The sequence below is a fragment of the Saccopteryx leptura genome, chromosome 2 (assembly GCF_036850995.1).
Source record: "Saccopteryx leptura isolate mSacLep1 chromosome 2, mSacLep1_pri_phased_curated, whole genome shotgun sequence".
Lineage (NCBI taxonomy): Eukaryota > Metazoa > Chordata > Mammalia > Chiroptera > Emballonuridae > Saccopteryx > Saccopteryx leptura.
Window position 1 is genome coordinate 1,251,523 of NC_089504.1, and position 25,983 is coordinate 1,277,505.

The 25,983-nt window shown below is 64.3% G+C and overlaps 2 protein-coding genes across 5 annotated transcripts in view; one reads left to right on the forward strand and one right to left on the reverse strand.

Annotated features, from left to right (window-relative positions):
* Window positions 1-4,835: 4,835 nt before the first annotated feature.
* Window positions 4,836-10,619, reverse strand: SOHLH1 (spermatogenesis and oogenesis specific basic helix-loop-helix 1). The gene is made up of 9 exons (XM_066366678.1): window positions 10,540-10,619; window positions 9,116-9,399; window positions 8,611-8,751; window positions 8,067-8,220; window positions 7,543-7,664; window positions 7,358-7,455; window positions 6,320-6,506; window positions 5,837-5,907; window positions 4,836-5,132 (listed from the first exon to the last, which is right to left on the reverse strand). The coding sequence occupies exons 2-9, from the start codon at window positions 9,250-9,252 to the stop codon at window positions 4,915-4,917; spliced, it is 1,128 nt and encodes a 375-aa protein (XP_066222775.1). The 5' UTR covers window positions 9,253-9,399; window positions 10,540-10,619; the 3' UTR covers window positions 4,836-4,914.
* Window positions 10,249-25,983, forward strand: part of KCNT1 (potassium sodium-activated channel subfamily T member 1) — a 60,116-nt gene continuing 44,381 nt past the window's right edge. For 3 of the 4 annotated variants that reach the window (XM_066366670.1, XM_066366671.1, XM_066366676.1), the window contains exons 1-2: window positions 10,249-10,392; window positions 22,203-22,361. In XM_066366670.1, coding sequence (XP_066222767.1) covers window positions 10,271-10,392; window positions 22,203-22,361 — 281 coding nt within the window. In that variant the 5' untranslated portion in view covers window positions 10,249-10,270. Of the gene's footprint in view, window positions 10,393-11,846; window positions 11,891-22,202; window positions 22,362-25,983 lie in introns of those variants that run through there. The other variant, XM_066366673.1, reaches the window with a different exon arrangement.

Genomic DNA, 25,983 nt, shown 5'->3' on the forward strand with positions numbered 1-25,983 from the left:
ACCCGCAGACACTCCTTGGGTCCACCCTTTACCCCACCATGGAGGATGCAAAGCAGTAAATGCCCGGACAGCAGTGACCGGGACTCAGAGAAGAGGCCCAACCCTCCCTGAACACTGAACGCAGCTCTGGAGGAGGGGCTGGGGGGGTCCTTGCCTCCTCTGACCTGGCAAGGGGCCGTCTGGGTACAGCCCTCCCACCCTGGTCACAGTGGCTCCTGTCCCCATGATTATGCCTGCACCCTGAAAATCGGGGCCCGTCTCTAAGCTCCCAGAACTCCACTGCCTGCGGCCCCAATGGCCGGCGAGAGAGAGACAGCCACACCTCTCTGTCCACAGCCCGGTCTTCCGTCACCAGCCTGGATGTCCTGCTGATGTTTCAGGATTACAGCAAAAGCCACAGGATCAGCCACCAAAGTCAGCAGGTGCTGTCCCTCCCCGGCCTCCACAGGCTGCACGGATGAGGCTGGGACCCGTGCAGCGCACCCTGCTCGCCCCCATCACTGCGTGCTGTCCTGACGCAAGGAAGCCACTGAGCCCAGGTGGGTACCCTTGGACCCTGTGAGGGCTGTGCCAGGCGGGCCCAAGGGCGGCGGGTGGTGTGTGTGTGTCTGTGTGTGTATGTGTGTGGGGGGGCGTGGTAATTGTAGGTGCCACACTTCACAGGAGCACCCACCATGCCAGCCCAGGGCACAGCCAGGCCAGTGGGAGCTGATGGCCGCCAGCCAGCAGACCCTAAGGCAGGGACGGCCATGAGTCCCGGCTGACGGGTGTGGTCAGGGAAGCCGGGGGCAGCTGGCGGCTTCGGGAGCAGGGACAGGCTCAGGGTGGGTCTGTGGGAAGGAGGGGTGTGGGACAGTGGACTGGGGGGACAGGGTCCTCCTGCACAGTGACGGGCACTCCTGCCCGGCGCGTGGGGAGGCCCTGGGCAGCGGGGCAGTGGCCCCATCCCTCCCGCCGACCTGCCTCCTCCCTCCCCACCCCCAGGGACATCTCCTAGGGGTCCCACCACCCCCTCTGAAGGACCAGGCGATCACAGTCGACCCCAGACACCCTTCAGCTGCTCCCCAGGAAGCGCCTCCCCAGACCTTGCCCAGTGTGTCTAATAAACAACTGTCCCCTGCGCTGCGTTCTCTATGGAGATGGGGCTTCACTTGGGACCTCCAGCCTGGCGGAGACCAGGCTCACTGGCGGTGGGGACCCTCCTGCTGAGACCAAGTGGAGGGGGCTCATGTCCACACCACAGAGTCTGGGTTCGCCGGGTCCCATTCAGAGGGAAAAGTGGGAGCTGGTGTAAGGAGGGGGTGTGGCCGGGCCTACGCCACCCCTCTCTCGGGCCTGCAGGCAGAGGGGGTCCTGGGATTCCACGTGGTGGGGAGGACAGGACTCTCACTGCAGCAGGACCAGCTGGGGTCCGGTCAGCGGGCCAGGCTGCACCAGGCTGAGGGACCCCTTCCGGCCGCACACTGCAGTCTCCCCTGAACGACGTGCAGGCCTGGTCCCCGGGCGGCAGCAGGGATGCTGTCCACCCTGTCTCACCCCAGACCTCCCACGGTTACCAGAGCTCGCCAGGCACCGGCCCACAGCCCCCCACAGTGGACACCATGAGCTGCAGGGCTCCCGCCGCCCCAGGCCGGAGCCCAGCCCGCTGGGGGCAAGTCTGTCACCCGAGGTCCTGGCTCCCAGGGCAGGTGGGGCCTGTCCTCTGCACAGGTCAGACTGCAGGGTGCATGCTGGCCTGTGAGGGCAACAGCGTGGCTGCTCCGGGGAGGGTCTGGGGAGCGTGGACGAGAACAGGGGCCACATGCCGAACCGGACAAGCTCAGGGGAGGCCTGCCTGGCCGCCTCGCACACTGACCCACAGTAACTACCCAGGATGGTCTGAAACGAAAACTTCTTCCCGGAAAGGGAGTCTCCGCAGGCAGGTAGTCACATCCCGGGCCTAGTATTTCTTCCTAACAAAGGTCAACGTTTCCTTAACTGGTCCTGCCTGTTGTCTTTCTGCATCTAAGACAACATGCCTGATAACATACCTTTGAAATGTAAGAGTCCTCCTCTATTCCTGACCCCTCAGGGCACAACCACGCTGTCCGGGAGCAGAGATCCCGAGTCCCCCTTGTTGTTACTGTTGTCGTGCTGACCCTTCCCTGTCCGGTGCCCGCCCAGGTGAGCAGGTGTCTGTTTCTTTCGGACCGATCCCAGGGGTTTCCACGATTCGCTCTCTCCCGTCCCCCTCCTCTCTCGGCAGTGGGGGTCCCGGGACCCCCTCCCGTCCCCCTCCTCTCTTGGCCGTGGGGGTCCCGGGACCCCTCCTATCTTCCCCTCTGATTCTGACGCATCAGATAAAGGCCAGAGCTGCCATTTTCCGCAGCAATTTTCTCAAGGAGATTCTGCTTACTGGTGGTCAGCAGTCTGGCTCGAATCAACTCATAAAAGAATTCTCACAGGTTTGGACGTTTCTTACGTTGACAGGAGGCTCTCCTCTCACTGGGGACCTGGGGTGGGAAATGGATGGGTGGGCCTGTCCCTGGTGGTAGGGGGGCCCCATGACTGCGCCCCCCCCCCCTGCAGTGGTCCGGGACCTGCTACAGGGAGAGGGGGATGGGAGGCTCTCAGCCGTGCCAGCTCCAGGGCAGGGTCTCCGTGACCGAGCGCCTCCACCAGTGCGTGGTGACTCATGGTGGCCAGGAAATCCAAGGAGCAAGGTGGACAGGGGAAGGTGGACAAAGGGTGGTGGATGGAGCAGCTGGTCATCTCCCAGCCTGAGGCTGGCTGTCTCCAAGGCCCAGGCAAAAAGACACTGACTGTTCCACCAGAATGTCCCAGCCGAGGGGGTGGCCTGCCGGTGCCCTGGTCCTGCTGGGGGGCCCTTTGTCCCTTGTCCTGCTCCTAGGCAACCAGGACGCCCTGGTGCGGCAGGAGGCGGCAGGGGAACAGGTCGGCACGAGCAGGGAGGAGGCCGAGCTGAAGCTCCTAGCCTAACTGGATCCTCAAAAAGCAGCCAGCGACCCCCAGCTTCCGGGCTGGCTGAACTGCCCTCCACAGGAAACTGCAGCCAGGAAGGGCTGTAATTTGAGTCACAAAAGGCCAGAGGAGAGGAGGGGGCGGAAGAAAGCTGTTCCGGGGACCCCTACGGATTCCTTTCAGCTCCAGCCTGGTGCAGCCAAGCCGCCCACAGACGCTGCTCCCTGCAGCCCAGCTGGGGGGGCTGCTGCTTCTCCTCCGGGTCACAGCCCACCACTCCCCTCGCTGTCACAGCCTAGGAAGGAGGCCAGGTCTGGCAGCTGGCCCACGGCGGGGGTCCCACAGTTCCAGGGGGGCCGGGCTCGAGGCAGCCCACGTGAGCTCTGCGGCCACCTGAGTCGGGGGCTTGTCCCTCACCTTTACGGAGAGCCTGAGGAGTAAGATGGGATGCTCTCCTCTCTCTGCCCCCTTGGGGCCTCAGTCAGGGCTCTGAACAAGCTAAGTCCCAGCTTCTCGACCTCCTTCCCCTGGCGTGGGAAGGTGAGGTCAGCACATGCAGGCACAGGGCAGGGCTCCTCCAGGGCAGCTTGACCAGACACACTCTCCTCCGGGGCCTCTGGCGGTCAGGGCCTTGCAGCTGACCCCACTTGAAGCAGGCCTCCCCCCAGGTAACTGCCCTGGGTCCCTCCTGGCTCCCAGAACCCAAGCTCACAGTGCAGGGCCAGGTGCTGCCTCAGCAGCAGCCAGCAGGGTTCCCCACGCCAGGCACGTGGCCACTGCCCACCAGCTCGTGTCCTGAGCAGGTGTCAGGGGACCTGCAGTGTCCCACCCACAGGGGTAGCACTGGCCTCTACTCGGCACACGTGTTGTATAAGCCCGCAGCGGTGCCCGTGCACAGGGACGTGTGGTCTTCTAGGAGACACTCTCCAAGGCAGGGGCTGTGGGAGCAGGAACCAGCAAAGGGCAGCCTGACCACAGGGCCAGACCGGTGCTCTCGGGGTCTGGGGTGTTTCTGGATCGCTGGCAGCCAGACCCGGGGAGGCCCTTTCAGAGACGGGGGCTCCGGGCCAGGGGCTGCTGCTGCCCACTGGTCATAGCTCTGCTCACGATCTTCAGGAAGCCTGGGGGATATTCAGATTGTTGAAGGTGGGCGGGTGTGTGATGGCGTCCTCTCTGCTACACCTCCCTCTGCTGCTGCTCCTCACCTTGTCTCAATGACTCATGCAGGGAATGAATGGAATTTTCCGCCTTGGGGGTGGAGGGGTATGCAGGCTTGGGGTGGGGTGGGGTGGGGTCACAGGGAGCCTGGAGCCCAATGTCTCTGCATGGGGCGGAGCAGTGTAAGCCCCTGGCGGGCAGGTGTCTAGGAGCCCTGAGAAACCAGCTTTGCTGTGGCTGAAAGCGATGGGACTTGGGGCAGAGTGACCACCCCTTTCTCCAGTCCTGGGGGAGGGGTGGTCACAACCAGCTGGGACTCAAGCTGTGCCCCAAATGTGGAAGCCCTGGGCAGGTGCCCGGCCTGGACAGAGGCAGCCACAGCCTCCCGGATGGACCTCCTGGGGTCAGACCAGCTTGCCCAGCAAGAGGAATGGGTCCCACGCCCACCTCTCTGGCCAGCGGGCGGGAACACAGAGCGCTCCACCCGTGGGCTCCAAGCCGAGCTCCAGCGCTGGGTTATTCTGGGTCCCACGAGGCCAGGGCGGCACAGAAACAAAGGCCCCGAAACAGGCAGTGCCGGCTCCCCGAATGGAAGTGGAGCCACCTGCCCAGTGAATCGCAGTAATTGCACCAGAGAAGTTCGCTTCCCCCAGGAAAACTACTCTTCCCTTTTAATGTCGGCCCCTGCGCGTCACAGCCCTGCAGCCTCGCTTGAATTAGAGCACAGATGCAACCCAAACCCAAAATAAAATGCCCAGATGCACGGGCTGCTCCCAAGACCCCGGTTCCGGCCGCCTAGTAGGCAAAGAAGTCGGGGAAGATGTTGTCCGGCTCATCCCGAAGGGCCAGGTTGGTACAGCCCACGTCCCACCCCCAGGGCTCCATGGGGCTGTCCGAGAGCTCCTGGAAGCTGGGGTCCGGGTCCCCCAGAAAGCCCGGCTCCGTCCTGTCCAGCAGGCTGCTCCTGGCTGGGGCCTGAGAGGGGGTACTGCTACCTTGGCCCTCCAGGGACCCTGGAAGTAAACAGGATACATCAGCAGAGAGGTCCTCTGGGGGCTCAGCAGGCAGGGTGGGTCAAGGTACAGAGAAGGGCCACTGATGCCTGTTCCCCCAGCACACACGTGTACATACACATATGTGTACACACATGTGTACATACACATGTGTACACACATGTACACATACATAAACACACACTCTCAGAAGCCCTTTGCTCATCAGTGAGATGGGAGACTGCCAGCCCTGCTCGGACACACACGCACACACACACGTATATGTACACACACTCTCAGAAGCCCTTTGCTTGTCTGTGATGGGACGCCTGCCAGCCCTGCTGGGCACCCAGGAGGCGTTTCCTGAATCCTACAGACACTCGACTCAGCACACATCAAGTTGCCCTTGTGGAGACACAGTCTCGACCAGGGCCCTGAGGTTGAATCACAGGTGGCACACAGCCAGCCCCTCACACCACACTCACTCACAGACACCCAGCTCGTCACCTTCCACTGCCCTCCCTCCCCAGTGACGGCTCCAGCACAGGGGAGGAGCTCAGAGACAGACACCAGGACCCGAGTGTCACACAGCAAGCTGGGCCTGGTCAGATCTCCCCACAGTCCCAGCCCCGTGTCAAGACAGCTGAGGCCCATAAGCCTGTCCCTCAATCGGGGCGGGAGGGAAGTAGGGGGCAGGATGCCTTGGCTGAGTATCCCCCACTCACCCAGCCACCAGTCAGGATTGGCAGTCAGCAGGAAGGACGGCCCGTCTTCCGCATCACATCCTGACCCAGACCTGGACAGGCAAGAAGACTGACCCTGAACGCTCCCAGGTAGACCTTGTCCTCGATGCTCAGAGAAAACTGAGACCCGGAGAGGCAGCTCAGGTTCAGGGAGATGGGCGGCTCCTGCCTGGCTGCTCCGAGCACACACACACCCCCCCCCACCGTGGTTCCGGTCCGCTCCCAGCTCCCTCCCCACACCCCAGCTGGTGCTCACCCAGGACCAGCACCGGCTCCTTCACCACCAGCCAAAACAAGGCGACTACGGGGACACAGTGTTTCCAAACACACACGTAAGAAAGCCACATTGCCGAGTCCGGGCCTGGGCGGTGCCCACGCACAGGAAGGGGGCAGGACCTTCCGGGCAGACAGCGATGGAAGTGACACGCGTCCAGGCACACACGCGCATGCCCGCTGGGGACCCACCTGGTGCCCGGCATCACAGCCTGGTCAGGCTCCTCGGCTGGGGGCCCAGCCTGGCCCACGTAGCTATGAGCCTCTTCGCTCACTAGTGGGGAGGGTGGCTGTCCAGGGCAGGCAGGCCAGGCTGCGAGTGGCCTCAGGACCTTGGAGGGGCTTGGGTCTGGGGTCCAGGCCACCAGACTGGAAGGCCCTATGAGACAAGGGAGGTGTGGGTCAGCCTTCCTGCCCGGAGAGTGGCCCTCCATTGAAGACCTCAGCCAGCCCCCATCCTCTGAGCCCCTTGCGGGACACGGGACCGGAGACCCAGAGCTCAGAAACACAGGCAGTCGGGTCACCAGCAGAAGGTGAACACCCAGAGGCGAGGGGCCTGACACCTAGGGCCAGGAAGGCTTCCTGGAGACGGTGTCCAACTTGGCCTCAGGTCAGCCTGTGGGGCTCAGTCACGGAGATCCTTACGCCTCCTCCCTTCTTGTGCCCGTAAGCTGCAGCCTTTGAGCCCCACCCTCAGGCCAGCTCAGCTCCCTGCTGTGTGCCCTCTGCGTCCTCATGTCCTGAAGTTCCCTGCTGGCCCCAGTCTGTCCTCAGCAAGAGCAGTCCCCTCCTCGGTGGGTACACTTCGGGAGTGGGAAGGCACAGCCTCACCTCCCGTGGCACATGGCAGGCACACGGAGGTGGCTTACGTGCTGTCACCAGCAGCCACAGTCCACAGAGTGACAAACAGCTGGGCCGGGGCCCAGCATCAGGGGGACGCAGGCAACAGAGGTGCCCTGTGGACGTGGCTGGGGGCGGCATCAAGGAAGAAAGCGCCCCATGTAGGGGGCCCCGGGTCCGTGACTCACCCAACTACAGAACAGAAAAGCCAGCCTCTCTGCCACCAAGGAGTAGGCGGAGAAACCGCTGCACGGGGTGGGGGCTGCCCTTGGACAGCCGGACACAGCAGCAGCGGCAGCCTGGGCGAGGAGGGCGGACAGAACAATTCCTTCTATGTCCCCACACTTCCTGGGGAGCCTGAGGTACACACTCATATCCAGTCACACTTACCAGGGAAGGCCACTGGCCCATCCAGCACCTGGGCCACCCCCGTGGGGGCCTCAACCTGGTCTGCACCTATGGCCGCACAGCATGCGGGATCCTGTTCCCTGGATGATGCAGAGACAAAGGAAGGGGAGCTCTGAGCGGTCTGCATGCACACCCCGTGGGTCCCCGACCCAGCAAGGGACACTAACATCGTCAGGGACGCTTCCGTCCTCGGGTCTGGTACACCTGCTGGAGTCTCACTCACTGGGGCCACCTGCCACTGATTCTTGTGCCACTTGTACCGCCACGCCTCCTTGGAGGGAGAGCGAGCCTGCAAGGGAAATGCGTGTGAATGTCAGACACAGTCACTGGGAAACCGAGAGAAGAGGAGGGCTGTGGTCCGTCCCTGGCTGCCCTGCCCGGGGTCCTGGAGATGCACCTGGACACAGACCCGGGTCCTCTGGACTGGGGGCCGGGAGTGTGAATGAAGGCTGTGCCCACCCAGGACCTCGTGGCAACAGGGTTATTGTCCCATGCTGACCCCGTGGGTGGAAGAACTCAGGGCCGGAGGTGGAGGCCACAGGGTCACTCCCACAGGGAGTGTGAGGATGGCAGGATTGGCACAAGTGGAGAAGTCCTCTGCTGGGAAAACGCAGCCAGCCCTGGCTGTGTGGGGGGTGGGGGTGGGGGGGTGGAAGACGCCACGGACTGACCAGGGCCCGTGCACACTCACAGCGTGCTGCTGCTGCTCCCCACTGGGCACCATGGTGCCCACGAACTGGAGGAACTGCACGGACATCTCCAGGACTGAGGCCATGTCTTCTCGCCGGCCCCTGAACTTGGGCAGAAGGGCCCGCAGGCGCTCACAGCTCACCGAGATCCGCTTCCTGCTTCCGGACAAACGACAAATGTCCGTGAGACTGTCAGACTTCGGCCAGGAGGAAGGGCTGCAGCCACCTGAACCCCCTCAGAGCAGCCCCAGGGGGTTACTTAGATAGAAGGACCCCAGGCCAAGGCCCCTGGTCAGCTGTCTGAGTCCTTCAGAGATCACGTCAGGACAAAGCCCACCCCCCCACTAGCCACAGCTGCCCAGGCGGGGACCATCACCGCTTGGGGGTGTGGAGAGGAGGTAGGAACCAGCTGAGGTTGGGGTCTACTCTAGAGGACCCAAATGCATTCACTTCAAGATACCCAAAGCTTTAGGTCAAAGAAAGGACTGCAGCGGGGGTCCTTGCCCGCCCCCCGCGCCTGTCCACCCTCCTCCCACCGGTGCCCACCTGCGCTCCCGCTCGGCCAGCACGTTCCGAGAGAGGTAGGAGGCGGGACCCTCCGCTACTGCAGGGTTCTTGACCCGGTCCGAGCTCCTCCCAGCAGGGTCCTCGCAGTGGAACTGGGCGCCAGTCGGGGAAGAGCTGCCGCTGAGAAAAGTCAACAGTACCAGGCTCCGTGAACCCCCGAGAAGATCACCGGAGCCCCGATGCAGTCATGGGTGTCTTTGGGGGGGGGCAGCTACAAGGGGTCCAAGACAGGGCCTGGGTGGCCCAAGCACATGGCGTACCACCCCCTTTCTCCCCCTTCCACCCCCGCCTGGGGTCAGTGGTGGGGGCGCTCTGCCATAGGTAAGCCACGCTGGGTGTGTGTCGGCGGGGCTGGGCCGGGAACTTGGTAACTTTGAATTGGGCGGAAGCACGTGGGCGGGGGGCGGGAAATCCCGCACCCCCCCGGGCAGAGACAGGCCTTCCGCCTCCCTCCCTCTGGTGCCCCCAACCCCCAATTCCTCACCGGCATCCTTTGGAGACGGGAACATGGGGAGCCCCCGCGCTGGGCTGCGGGTTTTGAGACTCCATGACTACACAGCTGCGGGAGGCGGCAACCAGGCCTGGGACCACGTGCGCCTGGCCCAGGCATGCTCCGCCCATTCACGTGCGCGCGGCCCGCCCCACGTGCTTCCCACGGGGCTGGCACCTGGCGGACCGCTGCTGGCGGGCGGCAGACTCGTGCCTGCGCGTGCGCACCACGCAGTGCGCTGCTTGGGGCTGCGTGGCCCGTGTGAGGCCAAGTTCTTCCTGCAGGGAAGTTGCCAGAAAATGGGGTTGGGTCTGCCCACCGGGAGCGGTCAGCGGTGTGCTGGGGCGGCGTGGGGGGGGCCTGTGTGGTCCCCCTTCCCCCACTTCCCGGGGTCACCGCAGCTCCCATTCGGCGGCGTCCCCTCTCACCTACCCGCCATGGGTACCCCTGGGTGGTAGCCCCAAACGGGGTGCTGGCTTATTCGGAGGCGGGAACCCTGCCTGGAACGAGTTTCTAGGCTGTGGAGGGTGGGGACAGGAACGAGTGTCCTCAGGGTGACATGGTGACATCCAGGACCGAGCTGGGCAGCCGTGTACCAAGCTGAAAGCACACCAATGAGCCCATGACCGGTCCCCCCCAGACTGGCACGTATGTGAGCCTGGTGTCCAGGGGCCCGGGGTGGGCAGGTAAGACCCTCTTTTTTGGGAGGGGGAAGGAATTGGTCTTACCTAGAGGGGGTGCTACAGGTGTGGGAGGAGGTGGAGGTTTCTAGAAGCTTGTGAGGCAGGTGGGAGTGGGGACAAGGTAGGTTGGAAATGCAGAGGAGTGGGTGGGCTGGTTAGAGAGCTGTGTGTGGCCGCGGTGTCCGGGGCTCAGGGGCCGGGGAGCTAGGTCGGGGCCGAGGGTGCCCACACCGGACTCCGCCCCATCGCGGCCCGGCTCGACGCCGCCGCTATTTCCGGCGCGGCCGGCAGGGGGCGCGCCCGGACAGGCGCCCGAACCCCGACCCCGGAACACGCTCCCCCCCACCCCTTAATCGGAGAAAGAAGGGTTGTATTTCGGGGCCAAGCGAGGGGAGGAGAAGCCGTCTGTCTCTCCCGACCCGCTTCTCCTTTGGCCCCCGGGTCCGTGCCGCCGCCGCCAGTCCGCATGCCGCTCCCCGACAGGGCGCGCAGCCCGAGGGGTGTCCCCAGGGGGGCGCGGGCGGGGGCGCGCGGCGGGGGCCACACCAACCGGACCTTCGTGTTCGATGACGGCCGATGCGCCCCCAGGTACAGTCGGCTGCGTCCTTCCCCCACGCGGAGGGGCCCGGGTCTGGGCCAGCGCCACCTCCAGACCCCTCCCACCCCCAGGGGCTCCCCATCCCCAAGAGCCCCACTTCCAGGGGTCCAGACTGGCGAGCGCCCTACCCCGGCTACCTTGGGGAACGAGCGCCCCTTAGGACCCGGCTAGAGCCCGGCGGAGTGGCCCTTGCCAGCAGGTGCCCCGGCGGCGTCCGTCTGTCTGCGTCCCTAACGCGAAGGTGGCCGGAGCGCGGCCATGTTTGGATGCGTCTCCAGGGTGCGCGGAGGTGGGGACCCGGCGCGCCGGAGCGCGGGCTGCCCTCGCGGGACTCCCCGCCCTCCGGGGGCAGAGCCTGGGAAGGGCCATCGGGGTGCTTCCGCGTGGGGGGTGGCAGGGCTGTGCCCCAGAGGGCACGGGGCAAGGATACCCCACGTGGAAGCGGGCTTTCAAGGGCCTCTTCCCAGGAAGAGCCCTGGACGGGGGTGTGGGTCTGCTGTCAGGGGAGGGGCGAAATCCTGGCTTCCAGCTGCTCCTTTTCATCTGGTCACTTTCTTTTCTCTGGTCTCCATTTGCCCATCCTTGTGAGGAGAGGCTCCACGAACAAGGGCTTCCGGGTGGTGTGGGAGCCAGCCATAGTTGACCATTCTTCTTTCACTGTGCAGTGTCCCAGAACCAGGAATCCTGCCCGTCCAGGTGACAGGACCGGAAGAGCACAGCACTGTGGAGGGGCCCAGGAAGAGGGGTGACCGTGTGGCCGGGGGTTGGTTCTCTCCCTTGTCTGGTCAGCCCCAGAGGACAGGCACATACATATGTCTGCTCCTCACCCTGTGCCGGGAGCCAGATTCCAGGTGACCCACAGCCTGCCCCTGCCCTATGTGGCTGTCCCTAGCTAGAGCGGAGCCCTGTCCTCTGGGTCCTGCATGGTTGGGCTGTTCTGAGGCCAGAGAGGGGTGGACAAGGATCCCTGAAAGGTGGGCAGCCTGCCTGGATTGGAGGCCAGGTGCTGCCACCAACCCTTTCTGCTGTGGGACTCAGTCTGCCCATAGGTGAAATGAGGGTGGAGTGGTGGTCTTGTAAGGGTCATTGCTGGTGGGGGACCAGGTTCGGGAGGGCACATTTCCAGCCACCTGTCGGGGGTCAGGTGGTCTTCCACGGGTGCACTGTCCTGGGACCTGTGGGTGTCGAGCGGGCACAGCTTGGGGGAGGAGCGTGTGCTCTGGGGGCAGGCCGTTCCTGTAGTGTGTCCTTGGGAAGCAGAGTTAGGCCCGTGAAGTGGGTACAGCCTGGACCTCCCTTGGGTCACTCTGAGAGGTTGACCAGGTCATGTTCGTCAGGCACAGAGTGGCCCCAAGAAAGCTCTTGTGGTTTCTGTCACCTTTGTAGTCTGGCTGTCTCTCTGCCCATCTCCCTCCTTGTCCAGGTGTCACCCTTAACCTGGTGATTCATCTCCAAGTTCACCTGCCCCGGCCTGACCGCCTGCTCCAGGTGAGGCACGAGATTTATGTCCTCAGGGTCTGGGCCTGGTGGGCTCCCCCCCCCCCAAACACCTCCATCTGTCCCCCGTACCACCTGTCCACTGGAGACAGTCCCTCCTCCCCACTGGTCAGAGCTAGCCTTTGTCCCTACTCTTTCACACGTCTGAGTGAGGATCCCCTACACACACACACACACACACACACACACACACACACACACACACGAAGGTCAGGTGGCCCAGGGATGGGGCTTCAGCTGGAGAAGGAAGACCTTTCCTGGCCAAGTGTGGGTCCAGCTGGGGGGAGGTTTTCGGGGCAGCGTCCCACACTGGGCTTCACGATGGGGGCAATCCTGGGATTCAGTGTCCCTCCCGGACCGTGGGCGGGCCTCTGTCCTTGAAGGTGCTGGATGGTGTTAGCCGTAGTACTGTGGTCGCAGCCCAGGGGACAGGAGGGACGCGCCGTCTCACCCTCAGTGTCTGCCTTGGCCCTACCCTGGGGGTGTGAGGCCAGGCAGTGGGGGTCCCAGGAGACTTGCCCGGTGCCTGTCCCCATGCACTGTGGGGCACCAGGCCTCAGCTATCTCCTACAGTCAGTGGACACATCCCTTGTGCCCCGGCTCCTTCGCCGGGTCCACGTGCCTCTGTCCTGAAGGTAACGGCTGCGTGGGGAGGCCCCTGGCAAGACCTTGGCTGCCCCAAGGCCCACCAGTGCCACTTCCTGCCCGGTGGCCTTCCCGTCAGAGACCTCTGGCCAGGCCTTTGCCGGAACTGTCAGTTCCCAGAGTCCCTGCCCCCCAGGGCCGTGGGACCCTCCTGGTCCTGATGGCAGAGGGCGTAGACATGAGGGACTGGCACCCTTCCAGGGTATGTGCCTGCCCGGCTGGAGGTCCCCGCGGGCCTTCGGCGTCCATATTAGGGAGTAGTTCCTGTAGGGCAGCAGGAAGTGGCCTGGCCCCGTGAGAAAGGTTCTCAGGCCAAAGGTACAGCCCAGCCCTGGCCGGCAGGAGGGACGCTTCCTCAGCTGGGGGGCTGGAGGGCATGCAGGGGTCTGCCTGTGGCCCGGTGTGCCTGCAGCAGCAGCGGCTCAGATGGGAAGTAAGTGAAGAGGGGGTGTGGGAGTGCGGGTCTGTGGGTGTCAGTCGTGTCCTTGTGCCCAGCGCCGGTGCAGCCTCCCAGGGAACGGGTCTGTCCAGCGGCCACAGGGGTGGCCTGTCTGATTAACCAGTCCTGACGCTGTCGTCACGGTATCTCCTCTTCTGGGAGCCCTTGGGCGAGTTTCCCCTGAGGCTCCCCCTCTGCCCACCCCCCACAAGGAGTGGGGAGCTTGCAGCCTGTGCTCCAGGTTGGCCGGCGCTCGGGTTTCTAGGCAATGGGCGAGTCCGCCTGAGCACGTGGGGACCCTCGTGGTGGGGCGTCCTGACGGGTCGGGGGGTGTGCACACACCTTTGTCTGTGGACCTTGGCCCCCAACACACACGGCTGGGGATGCATCTGCAGGTGTGCACACATGCGCTTTCCACGTGGGAGACCCCCCAGAGTGGGGGTGCTGCCCCACCGGGCGCTGGGTGGGGTGGGAGCAGTGTATGTGCACAGGGTCTCCGGGTGGGACCCTGGGGTGGGTGCAGGCCCAGGACCACCCCCTGATGCCACGGGTGTTCTTCAGGGTGTCCTGGGAACCCTCTGGGCTGTGAGTGTGCACGAGGCCCCCACGTCCATCCACGGAACCTGGGGGTGTGCCAGGGGCCTGCCCTGGGAAGCTAGCGCAGCTCTGGCAGGTGGACACGGAAGCAGAGGGGCCTGGAAAGGCCTTTCCCCACAAATCTGCTCCCTTGTCGGGACCTCCCACAGGGGGAGGGGCGTTCCGGGATGCTTTGTGACCAAGCCGTCCTGTCCTGCATGGGGCAGTGAGGCCCAGAGGCAGGAGGACCTAGGGGCCACCATGTAGCAGCAGCAGCCTCACCCAGGCTAGCCCGGGATCGGCCCTCGCTGGCCTGCGATACGATGACAGTGACACAACCAGAGGCTCCATGCTGGGGACCTTGGTGGCAGTGGTCTCTCGGTCCCCTGCTTCTGCCGTGGGAGGGCAGCCATCGCTTCCTGGCGGGCAGAGGGGTCCAGGAGCCCCTGGGGACGGTGCTGCAGCTGGCTGGCACTAACCAGGCCTGTGGCGGTGGGCAGGCTCTCCGTGCTGGCAGGTGGCGCCCCCCGCCCGACCCTCCTGCTGGCCCGGGCTCCAGCCAAGGGCCTCACATTGTCATCTGTCACAGGGGACAGAGCATGACTGCAGCCTGAAGTCACGTTTCTTTCCTGGTGGCAGGCAGGAAGCCGGGGGCGGAGAGCAGGTCGGGCTGTGTGGCGTTGGTGACGACTGCACAGGAGGAAGGAGGGCCGTGGGCACAGATCGGGCTCCCGGCACCAGCGGCCGAGGGCCCGAGGGGACCTGCTGGCCTGAGGGCTCCCCCCCCACGCTGCCCGGGACACCCCGACCCCATGTATGCTGGGAGCAGCCAGGCCTTGGGAGGTCGAATGACTTCCCAGCCAGGTGGCTCCCCGTCCCCCTGCCCAGCGGGGGTCTCTGGCCACCGCTTGGGGTCTTGCACCAGCTGCCACAGCTCCAGGCAGACACAGGTTCAGAGCCCCGGACTGACCAGCAGCCTGGCATGGAGCCCTTAAGGGACCGTCCGGGCACTGTGGCTGTGGCCTGGACCGCAGGCGTCTGTGACCTTGGGGATGAAGTGCTTATCGGAAGCAGAGATGGTGGCTCTCCAGGCCTCGGAAGCAGCAGCCTCTGCCCTTCAGCAGGGTCACCCCTCCTCTGGGGACAGGCCCCTCTGTCCATGGGGCAGCTTGCTTCTACGGGTGCGGCCCACGGCCTGCTGTGGAGAGGGGATGCTGGGTCCCCACCTCCGGCTCAGTCCTGGCGGGCTCTGGGGTCAGCACTGCCCCCCAGCAGCTGGGCTTAGGCCTGTGTTCAGTCACGAGGCACCTCGGAGGCCTGACCATGTGTGTTGTCAGGGGGGATGGGCACTCAGGGGCGACGTCGGCCAGAGGACAGGACTGAACGAGGGTTCTGGGCACCCAGGGGTGAGTGCTGGACCCTGTGATCTGGACATGGACCTGGCCCTGAGTGACCCAGCGGGCTGTGTCTCTCTCGGGCGTGCGGCGGGGGGCGCTGCACCGAGCCTGGCTTGGGCGAGACGGGGGTGGCAGGCAGGCAGGCAGGCAGGCCTGTGGGCTCCAGGAGGGTCCGTAGTGGTTATGTGGCTCCCACGCCCACACTGAGGGAGCCCTGTGCTCACACTGCTGCCGGCCCCTCCTCCCTGGCCTCTGGGCTCGGCTGGTGCCTGGAGGAAGCTGCTAGAAGCACTGGTTTTGATGACTCCGGTTGGAATCCGGCTCGATGACACGTCTGAGCGTCCCCTGGGCACTTGTTGCATCTCTGAGCTGGTGTGAGTGCCAAAGCCCGTCCCCAGAGATCCCCTCACCCCAGCTGTGGCTTTTTAATTATTGTGGAAAGGAAGTGCCTCGCTCTCTGTCATAGTCAGAGGAACATCGGGCAGCTTTCTGCTTGCCTGGGCACCGAGCCCAGTGCCTGACTGCCCCGCCCTGGTGACACCACCGTGTCCCCGGGACTCTGCTGGACTCTGGGCAGGGACGGGCGAGCTGTGCACACGTGTACATAGATACACATGTGTGTGCATATATGCATAACCACACGCAGAGTGCACACACGTGCACGCACACACCCATGTACAAGTACTCCCACGCACATGTGCACACGTGTACAACGTGCACACGACGTGCACGCACCCCATCCCCAGTCCCTCTGTCAGTTCCTTGGAAAATCTGATCTGATTGTAAACGATTGGAGAATGCATCTTAGGAGAGGGACTGAGCCCTCAGCCGAAGGGGGTGTCCCTCAGTCACACTCGGCCCTGGACGGACGGTCTGCCCATGACACACAACCTGGGCTGCTCCAGGGGGCATGACACTCCAATCTGGGGGCATTTTCTCAGGATATCACGCGCTGGGGAGCAGGCCTCTTCCCCAAGGTCCGCCCAGGGACAGGTGACACTTGGGGGGCAGGAAGCGAGGGGTCCTCTGGTTTTTCTCACATCCGGTAACACAGGTCACACCCCCCAGTCTCCTCATGCGGCACTGTGGATGAGACACGGCCTTTAACCCGAACCCCGCCTGCCCCCTGAACTGAGGTCACCGGGTGGTGGGGACAGCCTGTGTGCTGTCTGTGAGCTGGGTCACCCAGAGAGAGCCCCCCCCCCCATCCTGGCGTTCCTTTAGAGCAGAGTTGTGTTTGCTGTCTCACATCGGTCCTTTCTGGTGGGCAGGGGTGCCCTCCCCTTGTGGCCGGCCGTGTCCACATGGGCCACGGGGAGGGACCTGCTGGTTCACAGCATGGCACTGTCCTGAGTTAACGGCCATCTCGGTGAGGGGTGTGGCGTCCCCACGGGGCTGTGGCAGGGGACCCCTGCCCCCTGTTACGTCAGAGTGGGACTGTGCGCCCAGAGCAGCTGTGGGCCGCAGAGCGGGGGCCACGTGGCTCTGCTCCTCATGGGCCAGCGAGGCAGGAAGCCCGTCACGTAAGTGGTGGTGTGTGTTTCTTCTCTCTTCTGAGCGTGACAGGTGGGTGTTGTGGGGCCCCGACCGTGACTGCCGTCGCGGACACGTCCTCCCGGTCGTCCTGTGCATTCCTCGGGTCCGTGTGTCTTGACGTGGACAGGAGTGTCTTGTTCGAGAGGGTGCACCTGCAGCTCTGTTCTCTCCGCGTCCGGTTTAGTGTGTTAGGTAAGGAAACGCCTCAACGCCAGGCATGCACTGCTCGCAGAAACGAGGGGACCGGGGGACGTGCAGACAGACACACCAATGAAATAGAAGTTGGTTTTGTATCTCGTTTGCACAGCCGAACAACTTTCTTTGGCTGGTCAGTTTGCTTTTCTGATGTTCTGGTTTAATAATAATAATAAAAAAAATCGAATGCTGCTTTTTCTTTATTGCTTCATCTCCATTTTGAAATACCCCCTGATTTTTGTGAGCAGGATATTTCCTGTATTCTCTGCAGGTCTAGTCCCCAGTCTGGGGCTGTGGTTTAGGGTCTCATTTTAGCTGACACAAGGCACGGCTGGTCCCAGTGCTGCCTGCCGAGATCAGGCCGGTCACGTGTCGGTCACGTCGCCTCTCTGTGCCTCTGTTTCCCCGTCCACAAAATGAGGGCACGGTCCCCACCGCTGGGGCGTCGGGAGCCCCCGTGAGTCAGCCCGCAGGCAGGTTCCCCCACTGCCTCTTCTCGCGCCCTAAATTAGGTCCCTCCGGGCGCCCTCTCTTGGGCCTCAGCCAGGTGTCCGCTGCTGTGGCCACAGGTCTCCCCAGAGCAAGGCCAGCCCCGCCTCTGCCCAGCTGCACGGGTCTCACCTCCTTACGGCAGCGTGAGTTCTGGAAAGAGTTGGTCAGGCTCTGAGAAAACGGCCGTGGGTGCTGATGGGCGCTGATGAGTTCTGTCCACAGCCCTTGGAAACAGGCTCCACCTCTCCCGCTGGTGACCGCTCCCAGCCCAGGACGGCGGACGGACGGTGGTCTGCAGGCTCTCTGTAGCACCGCGGCCGGCTGTGCCCCGCCGCACACGGGTCCCTCCCCAGGGCCTGCTGCGCAGTCGGGTGGTCACGGCCTTTGCTGCGGTCTGAACGAGGCTCTGGGCTCAGCTGCGATGTCAGTCGCCCTCGCTTCTCCTAATGGTCTGTCAGTGCATCCTCTTGGGACTGATGTTTGCCCCGGTGTCGGGTTGGTTCCTGTTGTCGTCGTGAATCAGGTTAAAAATATTTTTCTCTGTATTTAGCTTCATTCATGGGTTTTGAATCTTTTTTTAAAAAAAGTCCCCCCCCCCCCATTGGTTTAGAGTGGGGGAGAGAAGCGTCTAGTGCACCGCTGCTCACTGCTCGTTCCCTAGCTTCTGTGCGCGCCCGGGTGGGGGTCAGACCCGTGGTCTCGGTGCCGGGATGCTGTTCTGTGTGCTGAGCCCCCGGCCAGGGCCTGGACCTGCAGTCGGTGATGAGTCTTGTTTCCGTGTCTACCAATCACTTGGGTTTCCTTCTTTCATTTCAGCGGAAGGAACCACCCAGGACTCTTTCCAGACAGACGCTGTTCGGTTTCGGGGCGCGGTGCTGTGTTCCTCCGCGCTGGGCTCCGTCCGCTCGCCGCTTCCGTGGGCTTTCCGCCCGAGCGTCGTCAGGGGGGACTGCCCGATGTCCACGCCGGTCTGTCGGCGTGTGGTCGGCGGCGGGCGGGGTCACCGGCCTCGGAGGAGGAGCAGAGCGGTTTCTTTCATTGTTTTGACTGAAGGGGCCGAACTTGGGCTTTACAACCGTCAGGCCCGGCGCCCTTGACCACTCTCCCTTCCTCGGTCCCGCTGACTGCTTGACCGCCAGGGGGCAGGTGTGTGTGGGTGGGTGTGTGTGGGTGGGTGGGAGGGGACACAGGGAAGCAGAGACCCCTGCCCTCGGAGGGCTTCCTGGGCGGACCGAGGTGGCGAAGCCCGGCCGTGAGCAGGTGGCTTCGGTGTCCAGCTGCCTGGCGACCACCCAGCAGGCTCCGCTGCTGGACCCCAGTGCGCTCTCTGGGGCTGTGACCGGACAGGTCCTCTTTGCATCAGAACGGGTCCTGGCTGCACTCCACCGCCCTCAGTGGCATGCAGAGCCTTGCGCTCCGCTGGTGCTCAGTGCACCCCTGAGGCGCTCCTTCCCGTGGGGTTGGGGGGTCAGGTCACGTGTGCATGCTGCTGAGGTGACTTCCTGTCCTGGGGTGCCCACGTGGGGACCTCCTCACTCTTCCCTGGCCTCCCTGGCTGAACTCCATGGGTGCATTGGCGGTGTCCTCCCGCTGACCCAGTGAGGGCGTGGTAGGGAGCTGGCTGTCCCAGGACACTAATGCTCAGGGTCAGGGCCTTTGTCCTCTCAAACTCGGCCCCAAATTAAACCCTGACGTGGATGCAGTGTTCACGCGCCAGGGACGGCACTGAGCACCCTGCACTGACGCTCCCATTGCTTTCTTCCTGGTTCCTATGAGGACTACAGCCTAAGGACCTTCAATACAGATGGGTACATGGGCTCAGAGAGGTGGAGTGACTTCCCCAGGGCAGCCCAGCATGCACCGATGGGGCAGGACTGAGCCACGTTCCTGGCGTCAGGACCCTCACCTGCCCCCTGGCCCTGGTGGGTTTGTGCCAACAGCCATGCGGGTCCTCAAGAGGAGCAGGGGCTCCCCAGCCTTGCCAAGGGAGGGGGGCTGCTCTGTCCACTTAGCTCTGCTCTGGTTCCAAGGCATAGTGAGTCACACAGATGAAGCTCTACCCCTCATCCTGTGGGCGAGTGAGGGCCAGGGAGGTGGCTGCCTTCCCAAGCCACCAAAGCAGAGGTGGTTTTTTGTTTGTTTTTTGTATCTTTCAGAAGCTAAAAGTGGTGAGGTAGTTAGACTCCCACATGCATCCGACCAGGATCCACCCGGCATGCCCACTAGGGGGTGATGCTCTGCCCATCTGGGGCGTAGCTCGGTTGCAACCAGAGCCATTCTAGTGCCTGAGGCAGAGGCCATGGAGCCATCCTCAGCGCCTGGCCAACTTTGCTCTAATGGAGCCTTGACTGCAGGAGGGGAAGAGAGAGAGAGGAAGGAGAGGGGGAGGGGTGGAGAAGCAGATGGGTGCTTCTCCTGTGAGCCCTGGCCGGGAATCGAACCCGGGACTTCCACATGCCAGGCCAACACTCTACTGCTCAGCCAACTGTCCACAGCGGTCCTTCGGTGTGGCCACCACACAGAGGATGAGACCCCCTCTGGAACCTTCAGTTGTGCAGGCAGGAGGGAGTGGGAAGGGAGGTGAAGGGGCGTAGACTGCGAGCCGACCCCGGGGTCTGGGATGCTGAGCCAGGGCCGTGTTCTCGCACCCCCCAGCCCATCTCGGCTTCTGCAGGGACAGACCCCTCCCCAACCTCCGAGTGAAGCTCTCAGTGACACAGGCCCTCGGGCTCGGGGAGAGGCCTCAACCAGACCCTGGTGAGGTGGCCAGTGCTGCTCACGGCCCTCCCGCCACGGGCACCTCTCCAGGAGAACCCGGGGGCCCCGCCCCGCAGCCGGCACGACAGACTGTCAGGTTCACGTGGGGGTGCAGCCGTGCTGGGGGACGGGGCAGGACCCAGGAGGCCTGTGCGGCATCAGCTTCCACGGTGAGCTCAGTCAGAGAGGGTCAGTGTCGTGGTCACGCTGTTGAGGGCAGAGGCACAGTGTACCCTGGTCACTTCCTCAGGCCACATTCCAGGGGTGGGGGCCAGGCCTCCGGCACCCAGAGCCCTTCCTTCCCCGTGCCCCCCTGAAGCAAACAGAGGTCCCACCCACACACTCTGAGGTCTCCCCAGCCTGGTCACGTTGAGGCCTTCAAGCTTCGAGAGAAAACCCATGCCCTCCAGTGTGGGGTGGGGGCAGGGCCTGCGGGCTCTGCTATTGAAGGGGCCTTCAGCAAGAAAGGGACAAAGCCAAGAAAACACTGCCCCTCCTTCTGGCCATGAGGCCCCCCATGGTCCAGCCAGCTTGTGACTAAGGAAAAACACCAAGGCCCGCTGATGCAATTAGAAAAATGTTATTGTTCAAATGCTGCCAGCTCCTCAGGGCTGGACCTGTGTGACCCGGGGAAGCAGCTCTGGGGACTGGGACGTGCCTAGAGCAGCTCCCAACGGTCGGATGGGGGTGCTGGGACCTGCGGGCAGCTCGTTCGGGGGGCAGGGGTCCTTGCGCAGGCACAGGCCCTGGGTGGGGGCTCAGGGGATGTGCCCGCCCCTCCCGGCCTGAAGGGAGAGGAAGGTTTGGAAGAGCCTGCCTGGCCGTGTGGACCTTGTGCTTCGGGTGAGTGGCCGTCACTCCTGACCTCTGGGCACAGTCTGCCCGAGTGCTGAGTATGGTGGTCAGTGGGTTTCTGCACCTGCCGGGAGGCTGAGGCTGCTGCTCAGTCTTCCTGCTGCCCCCAGCCTGAGGGGGACGGGCCTGACGGGGTGGAGGACCCCTCTCTGGAGGGACCGAGAGGGTCACCGACACTGAAGAGTCACAGCTGACATGCTTCCCTCCCAAGGGTCCTGCCTCTTCAAAGCACCGGCTGGGGCTCTTTGAGGGGTAGCACCAAGGGGTGGCCTGGAGCTGGGCTCCCCTGGGTGGTCAGCTGATCCCAGAGGACCAGGAGTCTAGAGTGCTGGGTGGGCTCAGGAGCCCTGGGGTCTGCCTGAAGCTCCCACCTGCCAATGGTGCAGGCCTCCATCTGTCCATCTGTGCCACAGACATGAGTGCCCCCACGGCATCCGGTGCCTGAGCGCTCAGCCGCGGTAACATCAGGTGCCACCATGCTGTGACGGGCTTGTAGTGACCCTCTGATTTGGGGAGAAGAGGTCCTTGATGTCCAGAAGGCTTTGGGGGCTGGGAGCTGGCTAGCTCTGCTGGCCCCTGGCCCCACCTGCTGCGTGTGGGTAACTGTAGCCCAAGCTCACTCTGATGTGGGAACCGGGGCAGGAAAGGTGCAGGAGTCCTGGAAGACAGAGGCTTGGACCCCAACAGGCTGCAGACCACAAGGACCCGCCTGGGACCTGGTCTGCTACCCCCTTGCCTCACCACTGCCAGATCTCAACTCAGGTGATGGAGGCGGGGGTCTCTGTGTTCCCAGGGTCCTGGGGCGCCAGCCCAGAGGAATCCACCCTCCCCCACTGACGGCTTCTCCCGGGTTCTGATCTGATCTGATCCGAGCTGCCTGGCCCCAGGGAGGCCACAGACAAGTGCATCCAGCCTCCTGGTCACTCCCAACCCCCAGCAGCCTGAGGGTCAGAGAGAGGTCTTTGGGTCTGAGGTGTTCTGGCCCCTGAGAAAGGCTGCGTGGGCAGCTTGACCAAGGCGGTGTTGTGTGTAGGGGCAGAAGGCTGGGAGGGCTTACGTGGCTTGGTGGGGGGTGAGGGGCAGTGTGAGCTCCTGCCCGTGAGTGGGTGGTGACAGACCTCACCCATTCCCTGGAGGCACCTTGGAATGAGCCCAGCAGGGGCAGTGGGCACGATGGCCAGGGCAGTGGTGTGGCCTGGAGAGCTGCACTACTTGGTCAGTCCGGCAGGTGGGGTGGGGGGCGAGCTATGAAGGGGTGACCTGCGCGGGCAGCCGGCAGAGGAGGCGGGGAGGCTGCTTGGGCGAGCAGGTTGTCCGCGTGCAGCGGGCCAGGGGGCCGCGGAGCGGGCGGGCTGCGAGCGCGCGGGCACGGCGCAGCACGAGCTGAGGGAGCGCTGGCGTGTGCCCGCAGGCAGCCCGGCGCCGGGGACGGCAGCCGCGGGGACGGCGTGCTCCTGGACACCACCAGCCTCAAGATGAGCGACCTGGACTCGGAGGTGCTGCCCTTGCCGCCGCGGTACCGCTTCCGGGACCTGCTGCTGGGCGACCAGTCCTTCCAGAACGACGACAGGTAGGCGCGCGGGGCTGCGCGCGGAGCTGTCCGCGGTGCTGAAAGGCCGGCCGGGCTCTCCAACTTTTCCCGGGCTTCGGGGCCGAGAGAAGTTTCCGATGGGGGCGCGGGTGGGGGGAGCCTGGGGAAGGGACTGGGACGGGGCGCTCTGTGCTGGGGGCGTCTCCCTCCCCGGGTCTGCCCCCAACTCCCCGAGCCGCCCGTCAGCGCATTTGGGAAACAAGCCAGGGCCGGAGCACCCTGGTGGCTGAGACTAGCAGTCCAGCGGAGGGCGAGCTGGTGTTCACTTATTATTCCTTGCGGGATCGTGTCCTTCTGCTCATGCGGTGGTCTCTTACCGCGGGTGACTGCATTCCCTCCTCTCAAATCCTCCTGAATGTACTTGAGGTTTGGGGTGCAGGCCCCCAGACTTAGCCCGTGGGAATGCTTCCTGCGCGGAGGGGGCTGGCGGCCAGCTGGGAGAAATACTGCTTCCCTCTGCCTTTTCCCCAAATAGCTGTTTCGGGTAAACACCTAGCACTCTGGCGCTGCGACTCCTGCCAGGGAAGGCAGTGCTGAGCACTCCCACGGGGCTGGCGCCTGCGGGGTTTGGACCGGAACTCTTTCCTCATGGAGTGTTGGGGGCGGAGGCACGGTGCCTGCACCCGGGCCGGGCTGGCCGGTTGGCTGGGCCAGGCGTGCCCACCACAGCCCCCCCACAGGGCAGTGAGTCAAGTGAGAGCACGGAGTGCCTGGGGTTGAGGACCCTCAGGATGCAAGCTGACCTCTCAGAATGATCCCGAGCTGCTAGCACTGCAGCTGGGAAAACATGTCAGTGGGGAAGGTCAGCCCGGGAGGACCGGGCCGCACACAAGGAGCTGCTGGAGCCGTGGAGGCGGGAGACCGCACATGACAAGCAGTCACGTTCTCCAAGTAGGTCAGGAGGGGAGAGCAGGGAGCCCGAGTCTTCACCACTGAGAGTCAAGGAATTCTGCTCCAAGGAGGGGCTTTTGAGGCTCGGTGCTTCATCTTATTGGGCTGAGCTCTGCAGTCATAAATAGACCGACCCGGGAGCATGTGACCCAGAGGAGAGTTTAGTTTGACTCTCCCGCGTGGGGACAGGCAGCGGTGGCCAGGCCAGGCCGGTCCTGGCATGGTGGACGTGGCTGCAGTCTCCTCTGCCCTTCCGGGACCCAGGGCAGGACTGGGGCTTCCCTGAGCTGGGCCATGTGCCCAGTACCTTTCCTGAGTCAGCACCAGCCCCTCCCTCCGTGCCTGCTCCTCTGGGGACTCGGTTCCTGAAAACAAGAGCCCAGAGGTTTTGCTAGTGTCAGGCAGGGCACAATGGCTGCCTCCCCACGTGGGGGCCAAGGCCTCCGGGAACCTTGCTGAATGCCAGTGACTGCGGCCGATGTGACTGGAGGGACACAAGGCCTCCGTTCTCAGGAGTGGGTAGCAGAGGTCCCTGCCGACAGCCACAGGGTGACGTGTGTCTTCCTGGAGGGAACTGCCCTGACCCTGGGGCACAGGACGCTGGCACTAAATTCTCCACCACCCCCGTCCCTGGGGCTTAGGATTTTATTATTGTGGTGGTGGTGGTAAAATACTTAAAAGATGAACTAGACCTCGAGGGACACTTAGCACTTTCACAGCCTCATGCACTGTCACCACTGTCTAGTTCCAGAGTATGCCATCACCCCAGAAGGAAACCCCGTACCCACTGGTGGTCATTCCCGCTTCCCCCAGTCCAGCCTGGACTTGGGCCCATGGGGCCTGGCGGAGGTGGGAGGTCGGGGGTACGGGGGCCTGGCGGAGGTCGGAGGTCAGGGGTAAGGGGGCCTGGCAGGGGCTGTGGGGCTTGGTGGGGACCTCTCCTTTGCTCGCTGCGCGGGAAGCCCCATGGCGAGTGTATCTCTTTTCTCAACCCTCCTTTGCCCAGTGGTGGCCACTGTGGTGTCCGCGGCACGGCTGGCCAGTCTGGTCTGGTCCCTCTCATGAACCCCTTGTCTTCTTGTGTTCTAAGCTGTTCTCTCAGGGCAGGAAGTCAGGATGGGGCTCCCGGGGCTCCTGAGACCACCTGAGCTCCAGCCATAAGGACACAGGTGTAGGCTCCAGCTGGGCTTTGAGCTGACACCCCAGCCTCAGGGGGCGGGGGCAGGAGGGGCCTCCTCAGTCTCACCCCCTCATTCCTGCTCATCTTCCGTCCTTGATGGCTGGGCCTCCGTCCCCTGAGGATGGGGGTGCAGCGTTCCCTGGCCTGTCCGGACCCCTCTGTGTGCAGGGAGAGGTGGCGAGGATGTGACCCTGGGGAGAGGGGCAGGAGGGGCCTGCGAGGGGAGAGGCTGGGGCTTGCCTGCTCCCCCAGTGGGCCCCGGGCTCACTCGGGCGGGGCTCGGGGAGCTCAGGTGGGCTTGGACACGTCCTGGAAGTCTTACAGAGCCCGTGGGGGGGGGGGGGAGGGAGCTGGGATGGCGCCCTGGGCTGCAGCGGGAAGAGCCTGTGTGACCAGGACCAAGCCCTTGCTGCAGAGCATCGCTGGTCAGAGACGAGCTTGTCCTCCCTGTTCCCTCCGGCACGGGGCTGACCCTGCCTCTGCACGCCCTCCCCAGCCTTCTCTGCCCGAGTGTTTCCTTCCCGGTTCTGCACCCCCTGCTCACCGCCCCAGGGCAGGCCCTGTCGGGGTGCAGGGGTGGGGGTGAGGGTGCGCCTCCAGGCCGCCAGCTCAGCAGGCTGTGAACGGGCAGGCAGGGCTGTGGGCTTGCTGTCCCCCAGGGAAATAAAGCCACCGCCATGAGTCACCCCAGCTTCTCAGGCATGGCCTTGCGGGGAGGAAGGGCTCCGCGCGTGGGCGGGAGAGGCTGGACTGCGGCTCCTCGTGGAGCCAGGCGGGGTGGTGGGCGGAGCCGGGCGGGGTGGTGGGCGGAGCCGGGCGGGGTGGTGGGCGGAGCCAGAGCCCGTGCACCTTGCATGGCAGCCCTGTGGGTCAGGTCTCGGGGTGCCCCGTCCAGACACCTCACTGCCCTTCCACCCAGGAGCCAAGGAGCAGTGCAGCTCAGGGAGCTGGACTTGACCCTGGCCCTTCTGGTCAAGTGCTGACGCTCCCCTGTGCGTGGAAATCAGGGCACGTGGCACATCATGGCCCTGGGGACCAGCTCGGGGGTCAGAGGGCCTCCTCCGCAGCCCAGGGTCTGCAGACCCAGCCAGGCTGTGAAACCTTCTGCAGCGGTGGGTGACGACAGCCCCCGTCCCCAAACAGGGCAGCTGTGATGAGGCAGTGACAGAGGGCGTGGGAAAGGGCTCTGGTCATTGTGCCCCTGGCCCCCCTCTGGTCTGCAACATGGGCACAGGGCTGCAGCCCTGCCCCAGAGGTTCAGGAAGACGCCAAGGGGAGCAGGGTGGGCTCTGGGTGGTGGGGTGCAGGGACGTGGCTGCCACGCCACCGGCTCACCCCCCACAAGGACTAGAATGGCCAGAAAGCTGGGGTGCGGGAGCCACAGGTGAGGAGAGAGGGCCTGCCAGCTGGCGGCCTCCCGGCTGGCCGGCACACCTGACCCGCTGCCTCCACAGCTGCCTGCCCGGCCAGCAGCCAGCCCAGCTGTCCCGAAGGTCCCAAAGCCACAACCGGAGGAGGCCACTTCAGGGT